The 24,825-nt window shown below is 37.8% G+C and overlaps 1 protein-coding gene across 1 annotated transcript in view; it reads left to right on the top strand.

Moving 5' to 3' along the window:
* Window positions 1–24,825, top strand: part of LOC149808315 (fibrocystin-L-like) — a 185,574-nt gene that overhangs the window by 134,376 nt on the left and 26,373 nt on the right. The window contains exons 51-57 of the mRNA XM_089966980.1: window positions 3,793–4,518; window positions 9,485–9,650; window positions 10,026–10,261; window positions 10,495–10,749; window positions 17,855–18,406; window positions 19,434–19,744; window positions 23,720–24,088. Coding sequence (XP_089823106.1) covers window positions 3,793–4,518; window positions 9,485–9,650; window positions 10,026–10,261; window positions 10,495–10,749; window positions 17,855–18,406; window positions 19,434–19,744; window positions 23,720–24,088 — 2,615 coding nt within the window. The remainder of the gene's footprint in view (window positions 1–3,792; window positions 4,519–9,484; window positions 9,651–10,025; window positions 10,262–10,494; window positions 10,750–17,854; window positions 18,407–19,433; window positions 19,745–23,719; window positions 24,089–24,825) is intronic.

Here is a 24,825-nt window from a genome sequence, read left to right as displayed (position 1 = left end):
GAAGTCCAACTGAGGAGGGAAGATGGCAGGGGGCACAGGAGTTGCCCCTTCAGCTTTCCATACAAACCCCTAACTATATATGAAGGTGTATCAAAGAAGGGATGATTGCTGACAGAAAGACCACAGAGGTAATTCTTAGCAACAATGGCAACTTTTTGATTGCCAGGCAAGTTATAGGCAGCCATATGCTTCTTACTTCTGCATAAAAGTCAGGAATAAGGGAGAATAAACTTCTGACCAAAGTCTGCAATCAACTGTCAGTCGTTATCCTTCCTAAATGAACCTATGGCAACCTTAATGTGAGAACCAGACTCCTTCTGTTACCAGACTTGAATCTGCTTCCAATAAATGATTGGACCAAGGAAGTAGTTTTAGAGAGGTTCCAGATCTCATTCATCCAGACCTCTCCACTTTTTGTCCTACCTATTTGTGGTTGAGATCTCAAGCAATCCCAGGAAGAGGGATGTTGGATATAAGGAAACAGAGTTTTAGCTCATAAAACAAGTATTGTAGATAGTCCACAAACCTGACTCCCTGGGTTTATATTCCAACATTTTCTAAAAAAATAAACCAAAAGAAAGTTTAGACCCATCATGGAGCAGACTCAATCAGTTTTATTATTGCTCCAAAGTTCAAGAGTCAGCAAGGTCCTTCCATCTATGTGACACAATGAATAAGTTGACAATTCCCAACCTGGCAGATGTGTATTATTTCCATGTACCTAATAGCATGGTAGCATGAAAATACCATCATTTTTGCTTTCATGGTGTAGTGTACCAATTTTGTGCTCTTCCATTATGCCTAAAAACCCAGTCTCAGTCCATCACAAAGACACTGTAAGACCTTCTTGTCCACAGTAATAATAGTGTACATGGGTGATATACTATATTTTAAAAAATGAGGTAAGTTCGGTTCTGATTCATAATATGAACAATTTTCACTACCTAATTTGCAGTTTATTGCATAATGGTAGTTTAGCTGGTAAACCCATAATGAAAAGATTGTAGGTGTGGATACCTCTAAGCATGCTTGAGTTGCTTTATTTGCATATTTTTGCTAGAAGCACTTAGCTCCCATTTCCTTGGCTAGATATAGCCAATATTGTGTCAAAGGTGCTGTTAAAAGCCACACAAAAATAAAAGTTATGGGTAAATAGTCAGTGTGAAGTGGAATCTTGTCCCTTCTCAGTAATTTTTTCATCTTGGTATGAAGTTTCTAACTCACAAAATCCTAATTTGTCTTCCTCCCAAATGCATCAACAATATTGTTCATGCATTAGAGGAGTCTGCAGTGATGTTCATTTCAGAGGGAATTTCTTCAACTCCAGTTGCACATTGCATTGGTGAACCTGCTATATCTCAGCTGGCTTTACATGTGCTCTTTACAGATGGCCAATCCAATACAGTGACATCAACCTTGGGCCATTGCAATGGCCCATCCAATACTGTGACACCCAACCTCGGGTCATTGTGATGGCCCATCCGATACTGTGACACCCAACCTGGGGTCATTGCAATGGCCCATCCAATACAGTGACACCCAACCTGGGGTTATTGCAATGGCCCATCCAATACAGTGACACCCAACCTGGGGTTATTGCAATGGCCCATCCAATACTGTGACACCCAACCTGGGGTCATTGCAATGGCACATCCAATACAGTGACACCCAGCCTGGGGTCATTGCGATGGCCCATCCAGTACAGTGACACCCAACCTGGGGTCATTGCAATGGCCCATCTGATACAGTGACACCCAACCTGGGGTCATTGCAATGGCCCATCTGATACTGTGACACCCAACCTGGGGTTATTGCAATGGCCCATCCAGTACAGTGACACCCAGCCTGTGGTCATTGCGATCACCAGGTCATGATCATGACCTGTATTAAACACTTTCTATTTCAGTGGTAAAACTTTTAGAAATGACACAAATGGAAATCACAATTTGTTCAAATGCCATTTATCAGGTTGGGTGGCACATGCCACTTGTTGCTGTATTTTGTAATGATCAGTGGCAAGTGAGCACTGCAAAAGAAGGCTCTTCATACTAATCTCCTGGAAATTAGGGCCACTCTCTACACCTCCCACGTTTGGACAAAACACAATCAAAGAAAGATGGTTCAGATGATGTTAGACAATTTAATTTGATTTTAGACAGGAAAGCAAAATTTATTTGATAATTGTACTCAGAACTCAACACTGTATTGAGTATGAAAAATGAAGATTTCTGTTCATATATTTCTGCAAGCCCAGTCTTCAAACATAATTTCTGAATTAGAGACACAGTGGAATCAGTTAGCTGGCATGCACTGTTTACTTTCTTCAGCTGTTATTTGTGTGACATGGATTTGCCAAGAAACGAGCTGAATATCTTGTTCATGACATTATAGCTCTAGGTCCCTTCTCGGTATTTTGTTCATCTTGGTATGAACTTTCTAACTCATAATAACCTAATTTGTCTTCCTCCCAAATGCATCAACAGTATTGTTCATGCATTAGAGGAGTCTGCAGTGATGTTCATTTCAGAGGGAATTTCTTCAACTCCAGTTGCTCATTGGATTGGTGAACCTGCTATATCTCAGCTGGCTTTACATGTGCTCTTTACAGATGGCCAATCCAATACAGTGACATCAACCTTGGGTCATTGCAGTGGCCCATCCGATACTGTGACACCCAACCTTGGGTCATTGTGATGGCCCATCCGATACAGTGACACCCAACCTGGGGTCATTGCACTGGCCCATCCATTACAGTGACACCCAACCTGGAGTTATTGCAATGGCCCATCCAATACAGTGACACCCAACCTGGGGTTATTGCAATGGCCCATCCAATACTGTGACACCCAACCTGGGGTCATTGCAATGGCCCATCCGATACTGTGACACCCAGCCTGGGGTCATTACGATGGCCCATCCAGTACAGTGACACCCAACCTGGGGTCATTGCAATGGCCCATCTGATACAGTGACACCCAGCCTGGGGTCATTGCAATGGACCATCTTTAGTTATGCTAACTTTATATTTAGCAGTTTCATACTTTCAGTTGAGCAGTCAGTGTGCTCATACATGGTGATGTGGATAGGGGTTGTATGTCCTGGCAGTTTCTCCTACTTCTACCTATTCTCATAATGCTAACCTGTTTGGGTGATGTATTTGATGGACAAATGACATATTTTTGATAAATAATATTTTTCCAAAAATACTTAGCTGACAGCATTACTAACAATCCCTCCCACCATTCCCTGCAAATGTGAGCATTCTGTTACAGGTTTTGCTTAATCTCAAACTGATAAACATCAGAGATATGGGTGGCCACCTAGCAGGAACAAGAGGTGTTAGTCTATTAGTTGCTTTCCTTTGTATGATGTATAGATGGAAAGACATTTTCTTGTCTTTCATGGAGGGTTTGATTTGGGGGTAGCAGAAAGTAATTTCCTGATGTTGATGTAATGTGGAAATTATTTACAGAGAAACATAATTTGATATATAAAAAATTTTTTTTATGATAGTTGTCAATAGCATATATTATGAAGAACTTTATATCTTTGAAACATGACATTTTTTGTGAATATATTATGCAGGTGTTCACAAGGTTGTGTGTGTGTGCATGTGTGTGTGTGTGTGCTAATTTCAGATTTGTCAAAAATGACTTTTCAAAATATAAATCTTGTCTGACTTCAGGGGGATCTGTTCATTTCTGTTAGGGTCATTACTTAGTTGCAAATTATTTTGTGTGAATGTCATTCTTGTCACAGTTTTCAAGACAAATTCATTTTCATTCATTGCAGCAATTTGGACAGCATCTGGGAACACAACTATCCGTGGTAATCTGGCTGTGTTGAACATTTGGACTGGAGGTTATCAGGATCGTCGTGAAGAATTCAATATAAAATATGAGGCAGCAATTGAAGCCTTTGCTCAGGGCTTGGAAGCTACAGGTCTGACATTGATAGACAATGCAGTGGCTGCATCAGAGAGGGTTTGTTACCATGTGCCTGGAACAGAATGTGATGATGGTAACAATGGAAAATATATCAACAATATTGGTCACAGTTGTCTGGTGGGAACAAGTTTGTTTCCTTTGGATGCCGATGTCTACAGTTGTACAAGGCTGGCAAATTTTACTCTTTGGAAAAACCATGATTATGGATTGTATTACAATAATGACCCAAGTACAAAGTTGACAGACAATGTCGTAATTGAGAATGGTGTGAATGTCTTTTCCATGGTTATAGGACCAAGTTCACTGGCTCATCAATATGATGATAAATTTGCATATGTGTCAGACACAATCTTTGTGGGTAGAACCTCTTCATTTGACTGTTCTAGAGATGTCTTGCCAAGTGGAGACACTAACATTGAGCTAAGTTCAAAGAGTCGTCCTATGACGATCAATGGTGGGATGGTGGGACTTGTTTGGACCACATTTACTGAAGGTTCTAACAAGGCTCCTGAAAAACCATTTGCCAACATTATGGCATATCAGGCTATTGGTGGCAAAATGCATGTTTCAAGTAAGTTTTTGTTTATCAAATCTAATATAATATATATTTGTGTGTTTTCAGGTACAATCAATAGTGGATAAACATAGTAAATGTTTGATTCTGCCTTAGCAGAAATTATCCAGTGTTAAGCCTAGTTGTTTAAATTCTTTATGGGGTTGTACACAGCATTCATGTGCAGAACAAATTCATAAACAATCATACGGGAAGTGTGTAGTCACACTATTTTTTCTTCACTGTCCAATGAGCAATACTCTTCTTAATGGTGAATTTATTTCTTGGGATTTTCCTTGCCCCAAGAATAAAACCCAAAATGTATTCCTTCTGAATTTTCATTTCAGTACATTCACTGATAACATTAGGAAAATAAACGGCTATCCTCCAGAAAATGTGTCTTTTCTGTCTGTAAACCATTTAATACAAAGAAACAAAAGGAAAAACTCTTACCCATTGTCCCCACTTGAGCTCCACAGTATTCTGCCAGTTTTAAACAATACAGCACTATCACATAGTTATGAAGACCTCTTGAAATCCTTTGAACATCTTTGTGATTTCAAGCCATCAATCCAGAAAATTGGTATACTTGAGTGTAGGTTTTCACTATATGTTTTAAACATTATTTTTGAATGTTGTTTGATATTTACGTAAATTTTTTCTATGTTTCGGCCTTTTTTATTCAGACCTTGTGCTCCAACATAATATCATTGGTATGTGTTTGGTGGTTGTGATTAACTTGCACTGCACATATATTTCTGAACATTTAAATAATGAATACTGTGATTTGTAAATGTTTTGAGCTATTAATTTATTTCTTATTGTTTGGTTCTTGCCATTTCAGTTAGACATGATCAAATGCATTAAATGCAAGAAATTTATTTAAAGCTAGTGAAGACACAAGACACGTATTGCTTGTACAGAGTGTTCTTCATCCTCTGCTTCCATTGTCTGCATGTTATGGTCAGAAAATGTCTGGTCAATGGTGATACAAAAAAACTGTAAAAAAGCAAGGATAATTTGTGTAACCTTGTTGAGAGCAGTGTTAAGTATTTGAACCAAGGATGGCGTTAGTTGTGAGAATTTTGGGGACTTCACCATGATCAACCCTGCATACAAAATCAGATGTTTGATGCCAACTGCAACGATTACTGTAGAGGAATTGGAGGAACAATGGGTTGTGGAATTGCCATTAAAGCTGCAGATGTGTTGACCAGTGCGGGAAGTGATGATATAATTGCCAAATTCAAGACAATCTGTGCCTGTACATCTGTTGCAAACCTGGAGCTTATTGGAGTTGTCCCTGCCCCCATATCTGGGTGGCCCTGTGTTTTGAGCATGGTGTTAAGGCTAAGAAGTCTGTATGTTGTTTTTAATTCAGTCTTCATGATCCATTTCAACATTCTTTCAGCTGACCAGTACACAATACTTATTGTCTAATAACATCTGTCACTTCGGTGAGCTGTGCCGCATACCGGCTGATAATGCCATGATATATGGAATATTACAGGAATCAGATTGACTAATCCATCTGAAACTGGCCATCCAACCAATCACACAACCATGAATACCAGCTGGCTGATAATGGAGCTGACCATCAAGCCAGCCAGACATCATACACTGGCTATCCATATCAGCAAAATTTACTCAGCAAAAATGGTACTAACAGCTGTCTTGCTTTGCGCTCAGCATTAAGAGGTTAGTGTTAGGACTGGTCGGCATGGTGTCAGGATAATATGACTGGGTGGGACATCATGCTACTTGTCTGTGGCCTGATTCCCCAGTGCTAGACATCGCTATAAACTGCATATTGCAGATGTCGTAGCAATATTACTGAAAAATTGTTGAAGCTACATTAAAAATCCAAGTCACACGCACACACACTCAGCAAACTCAACCAGTGAGTCATTTATTTATGACTTATCCTTTCGAGTGATACCACAATACATTTAGAGACAATGGCTATGCCACGTCTATGACAACAAGGATGTTTTACATGGATTTAGATGCAGATAATGATCAGGATGTCCCTCACAGTGAGTGTGCATATAAACTTGATGTCTTAATACACCAAGTTCCAGTTGTGGAATGGACTGAATTTGGTTTCAAAGCAGCTTAAAATGCCAGCCACTGCCAAATGATTATTGGCAAATATAAAAGAGGCTTAATCCAATTTCAGGAGAAAACAGGTCCCTTAATTAAATGGACAGTAATAAAAGAGTTAAAAAACCATGGTTCCACTTTTTCCAATCATCCTAACAACCGCCAGTGATTCACTGCCCCAACCATCTGCAGATAGCCTATCAGTTGGGGCCAGATTTCTTCATTTCCATCAGTTTTGGATTTACCTTTTGTTGCAGAGTTGTTTCAGAGGTTCTTTGGATTTCGTTAATCCAGCACTTTTTATAGATAGATTTGACCAACGTGCATTTCCATGTCTCTTCTCACCTGGGCACACACAAGTTACTTTGGCTTGCCTACCAAGGTAAAATATATCAAGTCCATGGGCATTCATACATATTATCAACTGTATTGTCACCCAGTTATGGTCAAAGTTTTCTACACAGACTGTGACATATCTGCACGACCACTCATGGTGAGTTCTTTGGTGATGGGCGGGAGTGATCTTCTGTCCCTTTTAGACTACCTAGATTTTATAGTGAACTGGGAAAAGTTGTATTGTTACCCTTCCCAGTGTCTTATCCACCTGGGCATAGAGTTTATCACCAGTCTCAATATTTTCCATCTCCCTCATGTATGGGATCATCAAACACAGGTTTCAACAAGGAATTAATTACAGAAAGAGAGTTCTTGCAACTCTTCATCTTGCTAATTGCAGCATCAGATCTGATTTTGCTTGGCCACCTTTTTACCTTTTTATGCACCCCTTGCAGATGCCACAATGTTCCCCTTTCAGGTTGATTCAATTGCAAGTTAAAATAATGATTGAACTAATATTGTTACTACACTATTGGTGCAACAGAGATGGGCTTAATGCAGTGATCCCTTTGGAAAAGCCCCAACTGGATGCCAGTCTATACAGTTGGGGAGCCCACCTGTTGCCATGCTGAGTCATGGCTGGAGGAATTACCTTTTCATACCAACATTGTTGAAATGAAGGCTTGTCATATCTGGAAGGACAGACTCAGTGCATTTTGGTTTAGAAGTTTCTAAGCTGGTACTCCCAGCTAAATATAACTGTACAGATCAGACACAATCCCTGAGAGAAAAGTTGCAGAACAAGAAAGCAACACTTTCTCTCATTGATGGCTGGGAAAGATAGCACTCAAGCCCTATCATCATAGAATCATAGCTGAAGTGGGTTATATGCTCAGTGTACTCTGAAATCCAAAATGATCATAGTTATCTCACAAAGATTTTAGGTCAAAAAATCATTGCAATCTTTGCAAGCCTTTCTAGCAAACATAACATTTGGATCCAAGACATAATATAAGCTGTATTTTGGCATGTACAGCCCACCTTCTTGAATCTTTATCTCTGATATTAACTTTGGCAGAAACAAGATTTCAGTCTGGTGGGCTCAGTGGCTGCTGCCTAGATGACTACAAGACCCAATTTAGTTTTTAGCCATGAGACAATTTTGAGATCATGTGACAAAAGTTTCTGCTTATCTCATGTTTGGAGTGTGGGCTAGCCTTCTTGGAAGGAATCCATTCATTCTTCCCTTGAAGGATGTCAGTGGTAGAGGTAGGATGTTCAGCATTTTCTCTTTTTACCTTCTCTCATACTGTAAATGTGATTGAGGGATTATTTTCAAAAGAGAAAGTAAATGTTTCTTTCCAAATTGTGATATCCTCCCCACTAATGCAAGCATCCTAAGTTGATGTATCTCTCAGCTTAAAACTGGTGCCACCTAGCAGTGATCAAAGGGAGGTAATGAGTAAGAGTTTCTTCCTTTTGTTTATATGATATAGAGACAGAAAAGACAAAGTTTCATCTTTTGGGAAGGCTGGATTCAGGAGTTAGCAAAGTTTATTTTCCTAATATTAAATATTCTTGGGGAGAGATAATTGACTAAATATTTGCCATTTCTGATCTGGCATTTTTTTTTGTTTCTGCATCATAATATTAATAGATTTTTCTTTACCAGGTTTGACTTAGTTACACATGTATCTAGAAGATCTAGTAAATATTACATAAAACATGTGAATTTAACAATGTTTTGAGATAAATGAAAATGCCAACTATAAATGACACATGAATTTATGAATTTATTGCATTTGAGAAAAAGTTCATTATCTCAAGACTTAAGTGCTGATTCTTGTCAACTACACTAAGGTTGCCAAATCAGATAAATCCAGAGTGGTCTGCATGTCTCAGTTGTTGTTGTTGTTGTTGTGGGGTTTAACGCCATTTTTCAGCACGATAGGCTATACATGGCGGCCAGTATTAATGGTGGAGGAAGAACCCGGAAAACCCCGGAAAGAACCACCGACCCACGAGAAGCTACTGGCAGGCTTTCTCACATGCCCACATTGGCTGAATCTTAGACTCGAACCGCCGCAGACAGAGGTGAGATGGCAGTGATCCGTAACGAAGAGCGCTTTAGACCACTCGGCCACTCGGGGCCCCTGCATGTCTCAGAACAGATACATAAAGTATAACCAAAATTCATACAACATTAGGACTCCAGGGAGTATTTTTTTGCCCTTTTGTTAGTGTTAAGGGCTTGCACATATCTTTAACATTCTGCTTACACATAAATAATATTTTTTAAAAAACTTGATTGAGTTTACACCAATTACATTAATTGACAACATCATGCTTACTCTGTGTTGCATTTTTTTTTCTTCTGAAAATGACTTGGCATTAGTATGGTTTGGATATTAAAACTGCTCAGTTAATCAGATGTTTAATTCTGATAATATGGGGTCATATATCTTATGCTTTACTGTAATTGTTTGGTCCAAATTGTAGGATAGAATCTATTAAAATCTTAAAATAGTTGAAATTTCATTTTCAGATGTGACATTTGCACATTTCCAAACTTCCTGCTCAACCCAGACAGACTTTGCCATTACCACCAATGAAGGAAGTGATGATGGTAACCATCCTCTGACAATAGAAAGGGCTTCTTTGGTGTCTGTTGATGATGCTCAAAAGGTCTTCATTCACAGGCCTAATATTGCGTATGTTTGATGTTTTTATATATTGAGATTTCTTCAGGTAACGTGTGGGGGGGTATGTGTGTATGTATGTATGCATGTATGATGTATGTATGCATGTATGTATGTATGTATGCTTGCATCCATGCATGCATGTATATGTATGTATGCATGCACGCATGTAAGTATGCATGTATGTATGCATGTATGTATGTTGTACTTATGCATGTATGTATGCATGAATGATGTATGTATGCATGTATGTATGTATGTTGTACGTATGCATGTATGTATTCATGTATGATGTATGTATGTAGTGCACATGAGTATAGTGCAGCTGTAAAAATGTGTGTGTGTATGAGTGTAAAATATAAATGCCCTAGTATTTTTCATTTTTAGGAAGATCGATCCATCTGACTGTGTTGACATGGACTGTGATGCCAAGAAGAAGACAATTATGACTGACCTGGATGGAAGTTTCCTTGGCAAGCAGGCATCCATCATCTCTCAGTCTGAGTTTGAATGGGGTGAAAATCCAGTAAGAGGATTGGGTGACTACAGGATTCCAAAAGAGCTCCTGACTGACCCTGTCACAGGGGCCAGGATTAGTGTCAACAGTATTGCTGCAAAGAGAGGTACAATCATAGATACAATAATAGTATCAATAGCAAGTCTTTATGCTGACATACAGCTTTCTGATGCTCTACGATTGATGAATAAGTAGGAACAAGAAAATTTGGGTATGAAAAGAGCAATATTTCTTAATCCTGTCTTAAACAAAGCAGTGTAAAATATAAATTTATTTTAGGCCTTCTATGTCATCCATCTGTAATATAGATTGCTGTATTTCTGCACCAAATTCTTTCAGGTATAATTCGGAATGAGAACTGCACGCTTAGTACCGGATGGCAGGCCTGGCTTTGTCAGGGGCTGGATTATCTGGTGCTTACCATTGAGAGTATGGATGCTGATACCGAAACACGTCGTCTGTCCCCAGTTGCAGTTGTGGCCCACTATGGTGATGGCTACATTGACCTGATAAATGGCCCCCAGGACCATGGATGGTGTGCAGGATATACCTGTCAGAAGAGGCTATCTACCTTCCAGGCTGTTGTTGCTGCAGGTAGATATTCTCATTTTGATATGGAAATTATTACATAAGCTTATTTTGGCATTAAAGTAAACTGTTTTTAATTACTATGAAATTTGCAGCTCAGAGATGTTTAATAACATGTTTTGTTACAGTATTATATTCTGTGACAATTTTGAATTCATGCTATACTGGTTATAGCGGAAAACAATAGATATGAAATACCCTAACAAATTCCAGGTGTACAATATTTGAAGTAAACTTAAGACAGCATGAGTCTAAGAGACCCAACAAATTGTATTGTAATATCCAAATTTTATTATAACTGAAGACAGATGTTATCAGAAAAACACCACAAGGAACCTTGCAGTGTACCCTAGTATCTGATATTTTGTTTTATCCAATTTCATTGCTAATTGATTTTACTGTGTGTGCATATACTAGCCTTATTTATAATATTTCTGTGTATCTAAGTCTCACTTTATGCCATAAATGTGAGGATTTGCAAAATTTGTTGATGTGTAAGATATGCCTAACTGCATTTAGTGTAGACCTTTGTCTACTATCAAATATTGTGCTGGCTGACATATATCTAGACTGATTATTTGACTTTCTTTCTGTAATGTTTGTTTGACTCACAGTCTCTGTTGTTCCTTTTCATACTCCCTGTCTGTGCTGCTTGATCAGTTTTCTGTCTATGCTGTTTTCTGGGACTTTCTATGCTATCTTTTGAGACTTTCTATGCTGTTTTCTGGGAGTCAACCAGTCTTTGCTCTGTGTTTGGCTCCTTATCAACAGTTTGTTATCTCCCTTTCTATGCTGCTTATAGCGAAGCGGATGATACATGTGTAAATATCTATTTTTGATTTATAAAACTTGTTATCTGATATTTTTGTTCATTTTCCAATGCATTACCTCTGTCCACTGTTCTGTTACTGCAACTACATCTCATCCTAAACATCTGGCTGGAAATGAATGAAACTTTGCTGTAGTTGTATTTTCCATATGGTGACTACTTCTGCATATTGGTGTCACCTTTGACTTGTGCTTCTGGGATCCTTGGGTGGGGCTCCAGTGCTCAACATTGTTAATAAAAATGACATTTTAAAATATTTTCTGCTCAAACTTCATAAATACAGTCATTGCAGGAAGTATCATCAGATATTGAAGGAATTTGTATTATTTTTCTCTGTTCACTATGTGGGGGTTGGGGATGGTTGCGCGAGGGTTTGGTTAGAAGGGTGTGGTTAAAAGGGTATTCAAAAGTGTGTGAGGGGATTTGTTTGCAATGGTGAGGTATTAGGGTTGCTCTAGTTTTTACAGTTTTAGTGGGAATGGTTTGTATAGGATAAATGTGACTGGCCAGTAAATTATATTTTAGTGTCACAATATTTATATATCAGTTTATCGTTAGGTGGTATTTTGCACAGCTTGAAACTATCCATGACATAGTAGATTAACAAGTTACTGGTCTCGTGTATTTCTGGTTTCAAAGAACAAGAGGAGTTCTGAAGTTTGTAACATTATTTATATTTTACAATGCAGTAACTTTGATATTTTACAAGGAGTAAATGTGATGGGTGTAGGAAGCTTTAGTACCTTGATCGTCATATTTATATGCCCTTTTGAAAACAAGAATAAGTGTAAAAAGTATGTATTATCCTACAAAATATGTTTAAATTAAAAGCATAGAATTTGTGAGGATCTTCCTAACTCTGGTCTTTTTCCTGTGCTAATGGTAAATTACATTGTTGTGCTCCAAAATTATCACTCAGACCTGTTCCTATAATGCTAATGATAAATTACATAGATGTTATCCAAGATTACCATTCAGTCCTGTTCCTATAATACTAATGATAAATTACATAGATGTTGTCCAAGATTATCACTCAAACCTGCTCCTATAATGCTAATGGTAAATTACATAGATGTACTCCAAGATTGTCACTCAGACCTGTTCCTATAATGTTAATGATAAATTACATAGATGTTATCCAGGATTATCACTCAGACCTGTTACTATAATGCTGATGGTAAATTACATAGATATTGTCCAAGATTATCACTCAGACCTCTTCCTATAATGCTAATGGTAAATTACATAGATGTTATCCAAGATTATCACTCAGACCTGTTCCTAAAATGCTAATGGTAAATTACATAGATGTTGTCCAAGTTTATCACTGACATTTTCCTAGAATTGTAATGATAAACTACATAGATGTATTCCAAAACTGTCACTCAGACCATTAGCTTTTGAGCTTGAATTTCTTCCTTTAAACATTTTGGGAATATGGGGCCTGGACTTACAGTGATCGTATGTTGTACTAACATTGAGAATTTCATTATTTCAGCTACATACCATGGGGGCACATATATCATCAGATTTACATTTAACAGGCAGATTTTTGCCATCCTATATATTGTAAGAGGCAACTAATGGAGGCAGGAACTCCGTTAGCACCCAAATTGAAATTGCAAGCTTATCAAGCAAGTGTGTGACAACCTGTTGCAAGGTTGCCCAGTCCTAAATATTGTAATGCACAAGCTGATGCAAGCTTGCATGGACTGACAAGTTTGTACAAGCCATAGTTGAGTAGAAAACACAAGTTTGTGCAAGCTATCAAATTGAATGCAAGCTTCATTGCTGTAAAAATATGGCATGCAAAAATGACAGTAGACAATTCAAGAATACCCAATGTGATGATAATTTTTTTACTTGCATTTGAAAACAGGTTACACATAATATCAATCTAATGTAAAGTAAACAAAAGTGAACCGTTTCTGAAGTAAATTTATTTACAAAAACACATTTTGAAACTTACACCCTTTTTTGAAGACTGCTGAAAAAAGTACAGATTATTACAGTAAATACTTGCTTATAAGTCGAGTGCAACTGCAAACTGCACATAACCAGATCTGCCATCGCGTAATGCATCAGTAGATCTGGGTTTGTGCAGTTTGTTAGGAGTAATCAGTAAAATAAATTGCATAGACCTTGATCTGTAGGCACATTACGCCTCAGCAGATCAGGATCTCTGTTGTTTGCAGTTTGACTTGACTTTTAAGCAAGTATATATTGATAAGATAATAACCAATCTATTAAAATCAAACAATTTATATCCTTAAGAAAAAGATAAAAAGAATTTACATATGAAGAACAGGACAGTCACGATCATACTGAAATGTACACACCTTAATTTCTGTGCCTTTGTAGAAACAAATATTATTCACAATTCCCTCTTCCAGTTCAAGGCCTCTTTCTTAAGGTACCAATGATATATCATTAAATTATGCAAAATGTGAATTTCTCCATTAGAAAAAGAAATTGAAAGGCTTCCAGAATGTGATCATGGTTTGAGTCATCAGAATAGTGTATCATATTTCTTTGATGATTCCATTAGCTTACCAGATTGAACAAATATTCACATTATTTTGTTTTCATATAGATTTGGAACACCCTAATAAAACAGTATATCAATGATTGTGAACTTTATTGCAAACACTCTAAAGCTAGTGACTTTTGAAACAATAAAAACAACATCCATTTTATGTGGTTTATTGATTAAGTGCCATGCATCAGCATTTAGCAAGATGAAGCATGTTGTTACACTGGACAACAAATTTTTACAAAAGTCATGTTACTGAAATAAAATTAGTCAATTCTTATCAATTTTTATGTGCTGAACACGAATATGACAGTCAAATTGCAAAATTGGCTCTAGTTTTTTTGTAATCTGCAAGAAATTAATGTTTACATAACGAAATGCATTCCAATAGTAAAAAGTCAACTGTAATAGCCTACCTATAAAAAATCAAGTCATTGACTACATCTTAGATTTCTTCGCCTGTCTCTTGTACAGCTGTTCGGGAGCATCTCTGAGGAGTGTCCAGCAGTAGTCAGCCAGCATTGTAGTGGACCATTTTCCCTGGTATCTTTGTTCCATTGTTGCGATATCTTGATGAAAACGTTCGCCGTGTTCATCACTAACAATACCACAGTTGCTAGGAAAGAAATCCAAATGGGAATGAAGGAAGTGAATCTTTAGAGACATATTGCAGCCAAGTTTCTTATACTTCATCAACATGTCTTCTACTAGTTCCTTATAGTTTTCTGCCCTAACATTTCCGAGGAAGTTTGTAGAAACTAGGCGAAAAGCATTCCATGCTTGTTTCGCGTCACCTTCCAGCAAGTTGTTGAACCGGTCATCTTTGAAAAGCTCTCGAATCTGAGGACCCACAAAAACTCCCTCTTTAATCTTTGCTTCGCTGAGTCGAGGGAATTTTTCATGCAGGTATCGGAATGCTGGCAAAGTCCGGTCAATGGCTTTCACGAAGTTCTTCATCAAACCTAGTTTGATGTGAAGGGGTGGTAGCAAGATTTTCTGAGCCTCAACCAGAGCTGGGTGTTGGATATTCTTCTCTCCAATGGCTACATTCTGCCTGTGAGTCCATTCCTTCCTCATGTAGTGCATTTCCCTTGCTCGGCTATCCCACTCGCATAAGAAACACATGTATTTTGTATATCCTTGCTGCAGTCCCATTAAAAGGGCAACTACCTTCAAATCACCACAGAGGTGCCAGCTGTACTTGTTATACTCAATGGAATTCAGTAGCTGCCTTAAGTTATCGTATGTCTCTTTCATGTGGACAGCATACGCTACTGGAATAGATGGAAGAATGTTTCCATTGTGCAAAAGCACAGCCTTGAGACTCAGTTTCGAAGAGTCCACAAATAGTCTCCATTCTTGTGGGTCATGAGTGATTTTTAAAGCATTCATGAGGCCCTCAATATCGGAACAGAATATCAGATTACTTTCCTTTCTGAAGAAAGGCTCCAATTGCTGGTGGCGCTTTCGATATGCAGTAATTGTGACATCTTCTTCTAGAAGATTCCATTGTTGGAGTCTTGATCCTAGCAATTCTGCCTTGTTCTTTGATAAGTCCAAATCACGAATCAGGTCATTTAGTTCTTCCTGTGTTATTCTGTGTGGGGTTGATGATGCACCACAGTGAAAATCTGGATCACTGCATGCTGATGGACCAGGAGAAGAACAGGTCGACTCACCTTTGTCTTCGTCAGATGAATCAAGAGAATATTCTGCTGGAGGTTCTGGAATAGGAAGTCCCTCACCATGTGGAACTGGTCTCAATGCAGACGGAATGTTTGGGTAGACTATTCTCGACTTCTTTCGCTTCGTTATTCCGCCGGAAAGAGGAGGAACCAAGCAGAAGTAACAGTCATTTAGGTGGTTGCTTGGCTCTCTCCACACCATTGGGACTGCAAACGGCATTGATGACCTTTTGCAATTCAACCACTGTGAAAGCTGTGTTGTACATGTAGCACAGCATATATGCGGAGCCCAAGGCTTGTCTTGGTCACCAACCTTGCATCCGAAGTAAAGATGATATGCCTTCTTCACTTGAGAATTGATACTTTTCTTCTGGTTGGCAAATGTCACATCCCCACAAATATAGCAAAAATTGTCCGCGGTATTAACACACTTTCGAGGCATTACTGTTCTTTATTGTACGTAAATGGATAAAATAATAAGTTTTATGTAACAGTAGCTTGAACTGTCTCGCACAACGTCTAAAATATTTTAAATGCTGAACCTATCTGATTGGGCTTTATATAGTACACTGCTTACGTCAGCTTCAGCAGCCGCCTGGCATTAGTATAATAGGCCTACACATGTATAGTACACTGCTGACGTCAACTTACTTCAGCAGCCGCATGGCATTAGTATTGCATTGCATCAGAAAATGATGCAATCAACTGTGGATGATGTGAGCATGATGGTATTATGCAATGTTACATCATTATTCCGGATGTTGCTGCAGTCCTACTGGAGAAATTTACACAGTGAAACATAGAAAATGAGGTATATGAATATCTTCAAAACGAGAGCCAATACAAATTTTTCACGGTTATATTCGTGTTCGGCACACCAAAATACTACAGATTAGGGCCTTTTCAAGTCAGTAATGATTTCACTGTTGACCAGTGTTATCAAACAAACAATAATAATAATGTCCAAAGGACTGGTGAAATTTGATCTTTTATTTCCAACAACAACAAGAGAGGTCAGTTATTTTGAACAGTGTAATGTATTTCAGTTTGTGTTCAAAGAATAATTGTTGTGACAATGGTAAGCACATAAATTCCTGTACAATTCTGCCATAATGTGTGTTTAAGCTATTCTCAAAGAAACACAATTTCCAAAATATTTTCTTTTTGTTGACTAGACCATTGTCCACAGAATGTCGCACTTGTAACTGAAACTGATGTTTATTTACTTGCTCAAAATGTCTGAGCTGTCATGTACAATGATGTACCATCCAACAATTTTAGACTTTTTGATGAAATGTGGTTTTATACAACAATTTTTTGACCATATGTTTTAATTATATTAGTTTGTATAAACCTTTATATTTTATTCTATATACATTTTACAGAATTTTAACATTTTTTTCTTTCATAATTTTTCTTGCTGTACTTAATGTTTACATTTATTTTGAAGCTTTTATCTTTCTAAAGTTTTTGTGCAATTTTTATATACATTTTTTGAAACCTTAGTTGGCATTCTGTAGCCACCACTGTCTAGGAGTGTTGCAGAATGCTACTGCAACTCATGCTGTGAAGATTCATAGTTATAATTTTTAATTAGATGAAGTATTTTTTGTTTCTTCGTAAAACTGGGAGGATATAGACACTTGTCCAGGTTTATGTTTTTGTTGTTTTACAGCACAGCAACACAGGTAGGTTATTTATAACGAAGGCAATTAGAAACACCATGGTAGCTGACACTAGCTGAGTCAGAGATAGGATTTGAACCCACACCCTTTTCATTGGGAGGCTAGCATGTTAACCACTGAGACACCATGACTCCTGCCTCCATTAGTTGTATGACATGCAGGAGGGTGCATTGCATCTATTCCTCATCCCAAGCATATATTGGTCGACTGAAATTTATTTTACTATTTTTTTTGTTGGACCATATAAGTCCTTGTTATGAACAGGCTGCATTGTAGTTTAGTTAAATAAACTATTTACTTAATTTTTATTACATCTAGCAAAGTGGACATTCCTATATAAAAGATGGCCTAATCACTTGTTCATTGATATCTCTTACAGGGCATAACTATGATGTGTTCTTCACCAGCACATCTCCTCAGAATTCCCGATACCTCATGCTGGGTGCTTCCGAGTCACAGGCAGTGCTTGTATGTGTATACTACAGCCAGCCCAACCGACTTGATGTCTATCTTAGTGGGACATATGTATTGCCTAAAAATGCTGCATACACTCCTACAGGCGCCATGGTCTTAAAAAGAGAGACTTATGAAGGCCAGTATATGCCTAATGTCAACACCGATGCATCTGGCACAAACTACATCAATATGAAGACGGGAATAATTTGCTTCATCATAAAGGGTCCTAGAGCAGTGGAAATCAAGACCTATGAAGTCATTATGGTGGCATTTGGATTACCAATGATGACTGTAGATGACTTCTTTGGTGAAAATCTAGTACAGAACCTGGCAGCATTCCTAAGCATTCCATACTCCAAAATCCGAATTGTAAACATCATCAGTGAACAATCAAGTTCTGGGCGTCGTAAGAGAGCAACTTCTGCAGGCGGCAATACAACAATTGAAGTGGAAATTGGAAATCTACCCCCATCTGGTAATCTTCAAGTTTTCCTGGTCCATATACTATTTTTAAGTATTTGGTATTTTCCATGCACATTGTTAACTGAGACCTACATTTTAGGCATGAAAATTTCAAGGATCTGTCTGGATGAAGGCTGTTCATTTGCCATTTTTTGTCACCATTATGTTCTTGGAGCATGGTATTCATGGACTTATATTAGCATTGGTGATGATTGGAAAGTACTTGACAGGTGTGAAATCCTACATGTATGTAGATATATATATATATCCATACTTGTAGATATTACATCGTAGATATGTACATTGAAATCTATGCGTGTTGATCTGTAAAGTGTTAACCTGTACATGTAGATCTATACTTGTGGATCTGTACATGTAGCTCTATACTTGTGGATCAGTACATGTAGATCTATACTTGTGGATTGGTACATGTAGATCTATCCTTGTGGATTGGTACATGTAGATCTATACTAAGTCTTGTATATCTATTCATGTAGCTCTGTACTTGTGGATCTGTACATGTACATCTATGCGCTTTGATCTGTAAAATGTTCACCTGAACATGTAGATCTATACTTGTGGATCTGTACATATAGATCTTTACTTGTGGATCGGTACATGTAGATCTATACTTGTGGATCGGTACATGTAGATCTATACTTGTGGATCGGTACATGTAGCTCTATACTTGTGGATCGGTACATGTAGCTCTATGCTTGTGGATCTATACATGTAGATCTGTTGATATACATGAAAATATGTACATGTAGATAAGTTGTAGATTTTATACCTTAGCTGATAAAGTCAACTTGTACATTCAGTTTATTTTCTTTCACATGGGCTTTGTAGAACCTAGTTTTTAACAGAAGCAGAAGCATATGAATAAATAACTTGTTGATTTTTGGATTTAGTTCTTATGTCTGACTTGATTGGTTATTTGATTACTTTAGAAGTCAACTATTTAGTTTGTATAATAAATTGTAAGTATTTAATGAGTTGGTTGTAAATATATAGAAATGTTTCTTTGGATCATCTTTCAGAGATCAATGGAACTGGACCTGGAGGTGACCTGTCTCATGGGCAGCTGATGAACATATCCTACACCCTTCAGAATGAGATTCAGAGTGGAACAAACCTCAATGATGTACTGAATACAACAATTCTCTCCACTTCTATTGCTGATCCATTGCCCAGGCCAGGTTCTGAGGAATGGGAATCTTTTGACCCCCAAACCTCGCGCTATGTCAGCTACTACCCTGTGGAGAGTTTTCAGTTCCATACTAATCTCATTCCAGCAAATGAAGGCTCAATATTCAGCATCCAGCCTATTCTCAAGTTCGTGGATAGAAATGTAAGTTTAAAATTATGCAGTTGGTTCTTTTGAATATTTCTCTGGTCAGTACAAGGAGAAAACTTAAAATTTTGTAAAGCTGAAACATCTGATAAATGTCAGGTTGTGAAATTTCTTTGTATTATTATTTCAGTGTACCATACATACCACAGATAAGTGACATTTTTACTGAGCCTGTCTTAGCTGAAGCTGAGCATAACAATCACTCTGTTTAGCTTGTTCATCCACCTCACCCTGGATAAGCCACACTAATACCTCCTCCTTCCTCAGCAGAGGTGTAGGTACATAGGAATCAATGTTAATTCATCAGTCCAACACACAGACTTATTACCACAATTAGTATCATGACTTTTTATAGATTGCCATGAATCTTTATGAATATGTATTTTGAGCTCCAGTGACATTTCTCCCACTCTTTAAACACAGATTGAATCTGTGTTGTGTTTTGTGCTTTCTAACCCAAACCCCCTATGAACTATTGAGTGAGATTTCACATTGAAGACTCTTTTTACTCACCTTGGCATCTGCATCATGACAGAACAAGCTTCATGCTGCCTTGTCTATTGATGCATGCTGGTTTAAATGGGAATTATGAATCTATTTCTCTCATTTGTCAACTGGAATATTTAGCTAAATAAAAGTAATATTTGTTGGTATCTTCACTACCTACAGAGATCTACAGTCTCCAATGAATATGTGCTGAAGATGATCTAGTTAGGTTTTTATGCCATGTTTGAGCACTATGTTTCTATTGTTAAGCCTCCAAAGAGAAAAGGAAGGGTAGTAAATATATTTTCCTTCCTCTTAAGGACTCCATTGATATTTCGACCTCCACCATTTCATGTTGGATTGTCACTACCATCAAAATAGTTTATCAGTCCCTTGCCAATAGAGAGACCTTTCTTTTGTGGAACTAGAAGTCCATGATGTTCAAGCCATTGCTGCATCATGAACCTGTTTAATTCATTCTTCCATGGAGGACATCATGAAGAAGCATCTTGCTGATCACATACTACTGTCTCCTTCTACCTCTGCTCTCTAGCACAACAGAATGCAGGCATTTTTTTTCCTTGGACCAACAGTTGTGACACAACTTGTGGACCAGAGAGACTCCAACATTCCATAAAGTGTATCTCTCCATTAAATGATGAGTGCTTTCCATTTTCTATTGTTTTTTTCCTCACTGTTAATACATCAGCCTACTGACCTAACTGAAAACTTAGCTTTTATCTATGCAGTAGCAATGGGTTATGTATTTCTGCAGTTAAAATGTAATTGGTGGTGGGGGATAAAACTAATTTTATTATTTAATACTTATCTGTTGCTATTGCCTAATGCCCTTTTCCCAACCCACTCAGATGACCTGGCATAATGATCGTCTATGAAAATGATAATTGTTCTGTACATGGGCATGCAAGATGCTCTTCTGGACCCTGTCCTGTTGCCAAATTCCCTTTTCCTACCCCACTCAGATGACCTGGCATAATGACTGTCTATGAAAATGATGATTGTTCTGTACATGGGCATGCAAGATGCTCTTCTGGACCATGTCCTATTGCCAAATGCCCTTTTCCCACCCCACTCAGATGACCTGGCATAATGACTGTCTATGAAAATGATGATTGTTCTGTACATGGGCATGCAAGATGCTCTTCTGGACCATGTCCTATTGCCAAATGCCCTTTTCCCAACCCACTCAGATGACCTGGCATAATGATCGTCTATGAAAATGATGATTGTTCTGTACATGGGCATGCAAGATGCTCTTCTGGACCATGTCCTGTTGCCAAATTCCCTTTTCCTACCCCACTCAGATGACCTGGCATAATGACCATCTACGAAAATGATGATTGTTCTGTACATGGGCATGCTAGATGCTCTTCTGGACCACGTCTTGTTAAGAATTTTCCACTCTTTGGGAGGAAACAGACGAAGTTTTTCAACATCAGAAAACACTAAACTATGCAACAGTGACAGGTAAGTGTTACATGATAAAACTAGTTATCCACTCCACCCCACCCCAAGAAAAAAAATCTACATTTCAGCAATAATACATAGCATAACAATTCTAAGTACCCTGAGTGATTTGAAGCTTAAGCTGGATTACTGGTAGGTGGGTACATTTATGAAGCAATAACCAAATCTGCTGCAGACAATTCAGGTGATAGACTTGTTTCAACAATGGTATTGCTTTCATGAATGTTTGTGTATGATGGCAAAATGAGCAGGCATTGGTGATCTAATGTTTTCCCATATGTAAGTAGGTAAATTCATTGACTTGAGTGAGAAACATTTTTGCATCATTGCATTGTCTGATGCTTGGTTGTTTATGCCAAATGAGTCCAACTAACTGTCTTGGTTGTGTATGCCAAATGAGTCCAAATATCTGTCTTGTGTATGCCAAATTAGTCCAAATATCTGTCTTTTTTGCGTATGTCAAATGAGTCCAAATATCTGTCTTGGTTGTGTATGCCAAAGGAGTCCAAATATCTGTCTTGTTGTGTATGCCAAATGAGTCAAAATATCTGTCTTGTTGTGTATGCCAAATGAGTCCAAATATCTGTTGTTACATGTAATAACATAAAAGACAAGATATCATCTGACAACAGTAGCAATAAACATGGTCACTATCATCTTTATTTAAAGTTTTGTGCATAAAATCAGGTATTTTTAAATGTACCTTATTTTTGCATGAGGTCATTAAAATAGCAGGGCTGAGCAAATCCCATAGCCCGACGTCCCGGACTAGTCATTTTTGAAGTTGGACAAGTAAAATTTTCCAAGTCACTAGTCCAGGACAAGTGCAGTGACCAAATTATTGGCAAATCAAAACATGTCAAACAAAAGAAAGCCAGTATGATCAATTAGCAGTGTTGTAAGCAGTTTTGTTGCAATGAGTTTACTCAGTCTAGATCATAACGAGCAACTCACTATGATTTTAATCCAGTGAGTCAGTGTAATTAAATTAATGAAAGGTATTTTACCGACATCAGTGTTGGTTTCCTTTATGAACTGATTAAATGACAGTAATGATTCTTTAATTTATAATTGATTATACAGATGATTAACTTCCACGTGCAATATTGTGTTTGAAGCGAAACAATTAAGCTAACTAATGAGCTGTTTCAGTTCGTATTTAAGAGAAAATTGATGTTTTGACCACTATATAAGTAGTTGTCAAGCAAGCTGATAGTTACTCTCTGGATAAAATGAGTTTGCTAAATTATTTTCGCAAGGAAGTTAATAACGGCGATTCGGAGAAGGTAAATTTGTTTGAAAATGGAGAGATAAAACGTAAGAAGGATACTGAGTGTGCGGTAGCTATTTCTGAGTGTGAACGAGGATTTAGTTCAATGAACTTAATCAAGACTTCTTTAAGGAATTCCTTAAACAAAAAGAGTTTAAAAATGCTAATGAACATTTCTGCAAATGGACCAAAGCTTGAGGACTTTAACCCAGACACAGCTATCAACTGCTGGCTTAGTGCTGCTGAAGGTGGCAGACATATACATGGACATATTTTCAAATCCATCAGCTATAACATATATACATGAACCTGAAGAAGCCAAATGTATAACAACCAATGTTTTTGAAAAATTAAATTCTTTTAAGAAATAATTATGTTGTATTTTTTTTCTTTCTTTTATTGGATTAAGTACATACGTCTCATCAAATCTCAGCAAGTGATTACCATTTTGGGACAGTGAAAAGTAAGGTGGGACAAGTGAAGAGAAAAGTGGGAATAGTGAATTTTCTGAAACCACTTGTCCTGAACTAGTGGCTAAAAAAAAAATTTTGCTTAGCCCTGAATAGTGGTATTTTGTGTCATGCTTTGAGTTTATATGTACACCAAATTTATAAGGTGCCTGTCTTATGTTACTGTTTTCAAAAAAAATATATAAATTGCATAGTTATTTGACAGTACTGATCATTATATTAAATCCCATAACTCAGATTCTATTCTTTTCTTTACAGGGTTATCTAGTGGTGGTTGGATCTGCTGAAAATGAGTGGCATGTATTAGCAAGTATTCGTGCTGGGACGGGTCACCCACAGGCTGTGCTCGGTGGTAATGTGATTGTGAGTTTTGTTGGTGGCTTTGCCAACTTTACAGACCTCTCCATTTCCCATAAGGGTTATAGCTATATCCTAGACTTCAAGATCTCACAGCCAAGCACTGCCAAGAACTTAACTCTAAGCTCTGAACCTTTTGATGTCCCAGGCAGAAAAATTAGCGCATCTCAGACCATCTCTGGAAATGTTATCATGAATGCTAGAACTGAGGTTGTCCTGGATCTGATTGATGGAACATCTCTACAGAAGATTGAAGATATTGCTTGGAGGGTACGTTAATCTTAATCTCTCAGTCAGTCTTGCCCCTGCAAAAATTAGTTCTATGCCATGACTTTATTCATTGGTGGGGCATGAAATGTTATCTGTTTGTCTTTCTCCATATTTCCGTCTCTTCCAAACATCAGGTTCTTTATGTCCATCTCTTCCAAACATCAGGTTCTTTATGTCCATCTCTTCCAAACATCAGGCTCTATATGTCCATCTTTTCCAAACATCAGGTTCTTTATGTCCATCTCATCCAAACATCAGGTTCTTTATGTCCATCTCTTCCAAACATCAGGCTTTATGTGTCGATTTCTTCCAAACATCAGGTTCTTTATGTCCATCTCTTCCAAACATCAGGTTCTGTGTGTCCATCTCTTCCAAACACCAGGCTCTATATGTCCATCTCAACAATACATCTGTCTTGCACCATATGTCCATCTGTACAATACATCTGCCTTGCTCCATATGTCTGTCTGTTAGATATATTAATTAGCTCCATATGTCCATCTCTTCCATACATCTGTCTTGCACCATATGTCAGTCTGTACAATACATCAATCTTGCACCATATCTTCATCTATATAACACATCTGTATATTTCCATTTGTCCATCTCTTCCATACATCAGTCTTGCACCATCTGTATGATACACCAGTCACGCACCATATCTCTATCTGTTGAATACATCAGTCTTGCACCATATGTCCGTCTATACAATACATATGTCTAGCTCCATTTGTTCA

This window comes from Sinohyriopsis cumingii, chromosome 1 (genome assembly GCF_028554795.1).
Source record: "Sinohyriopsis cumingii isolate HCF-2022 chromosome 1, ASM2855479v2, whole genome shotgun sequence".
Lineage (NCBI taxonomy): Eukaryota > Metazoa > Mollusca > Bivalvia > Unionida > Unionidae > Sinohyriopsis > Sinohyriopsis cumingii.
This window is presented reverse-complemented; position numbering and strand designations above follow the sequence as displayed.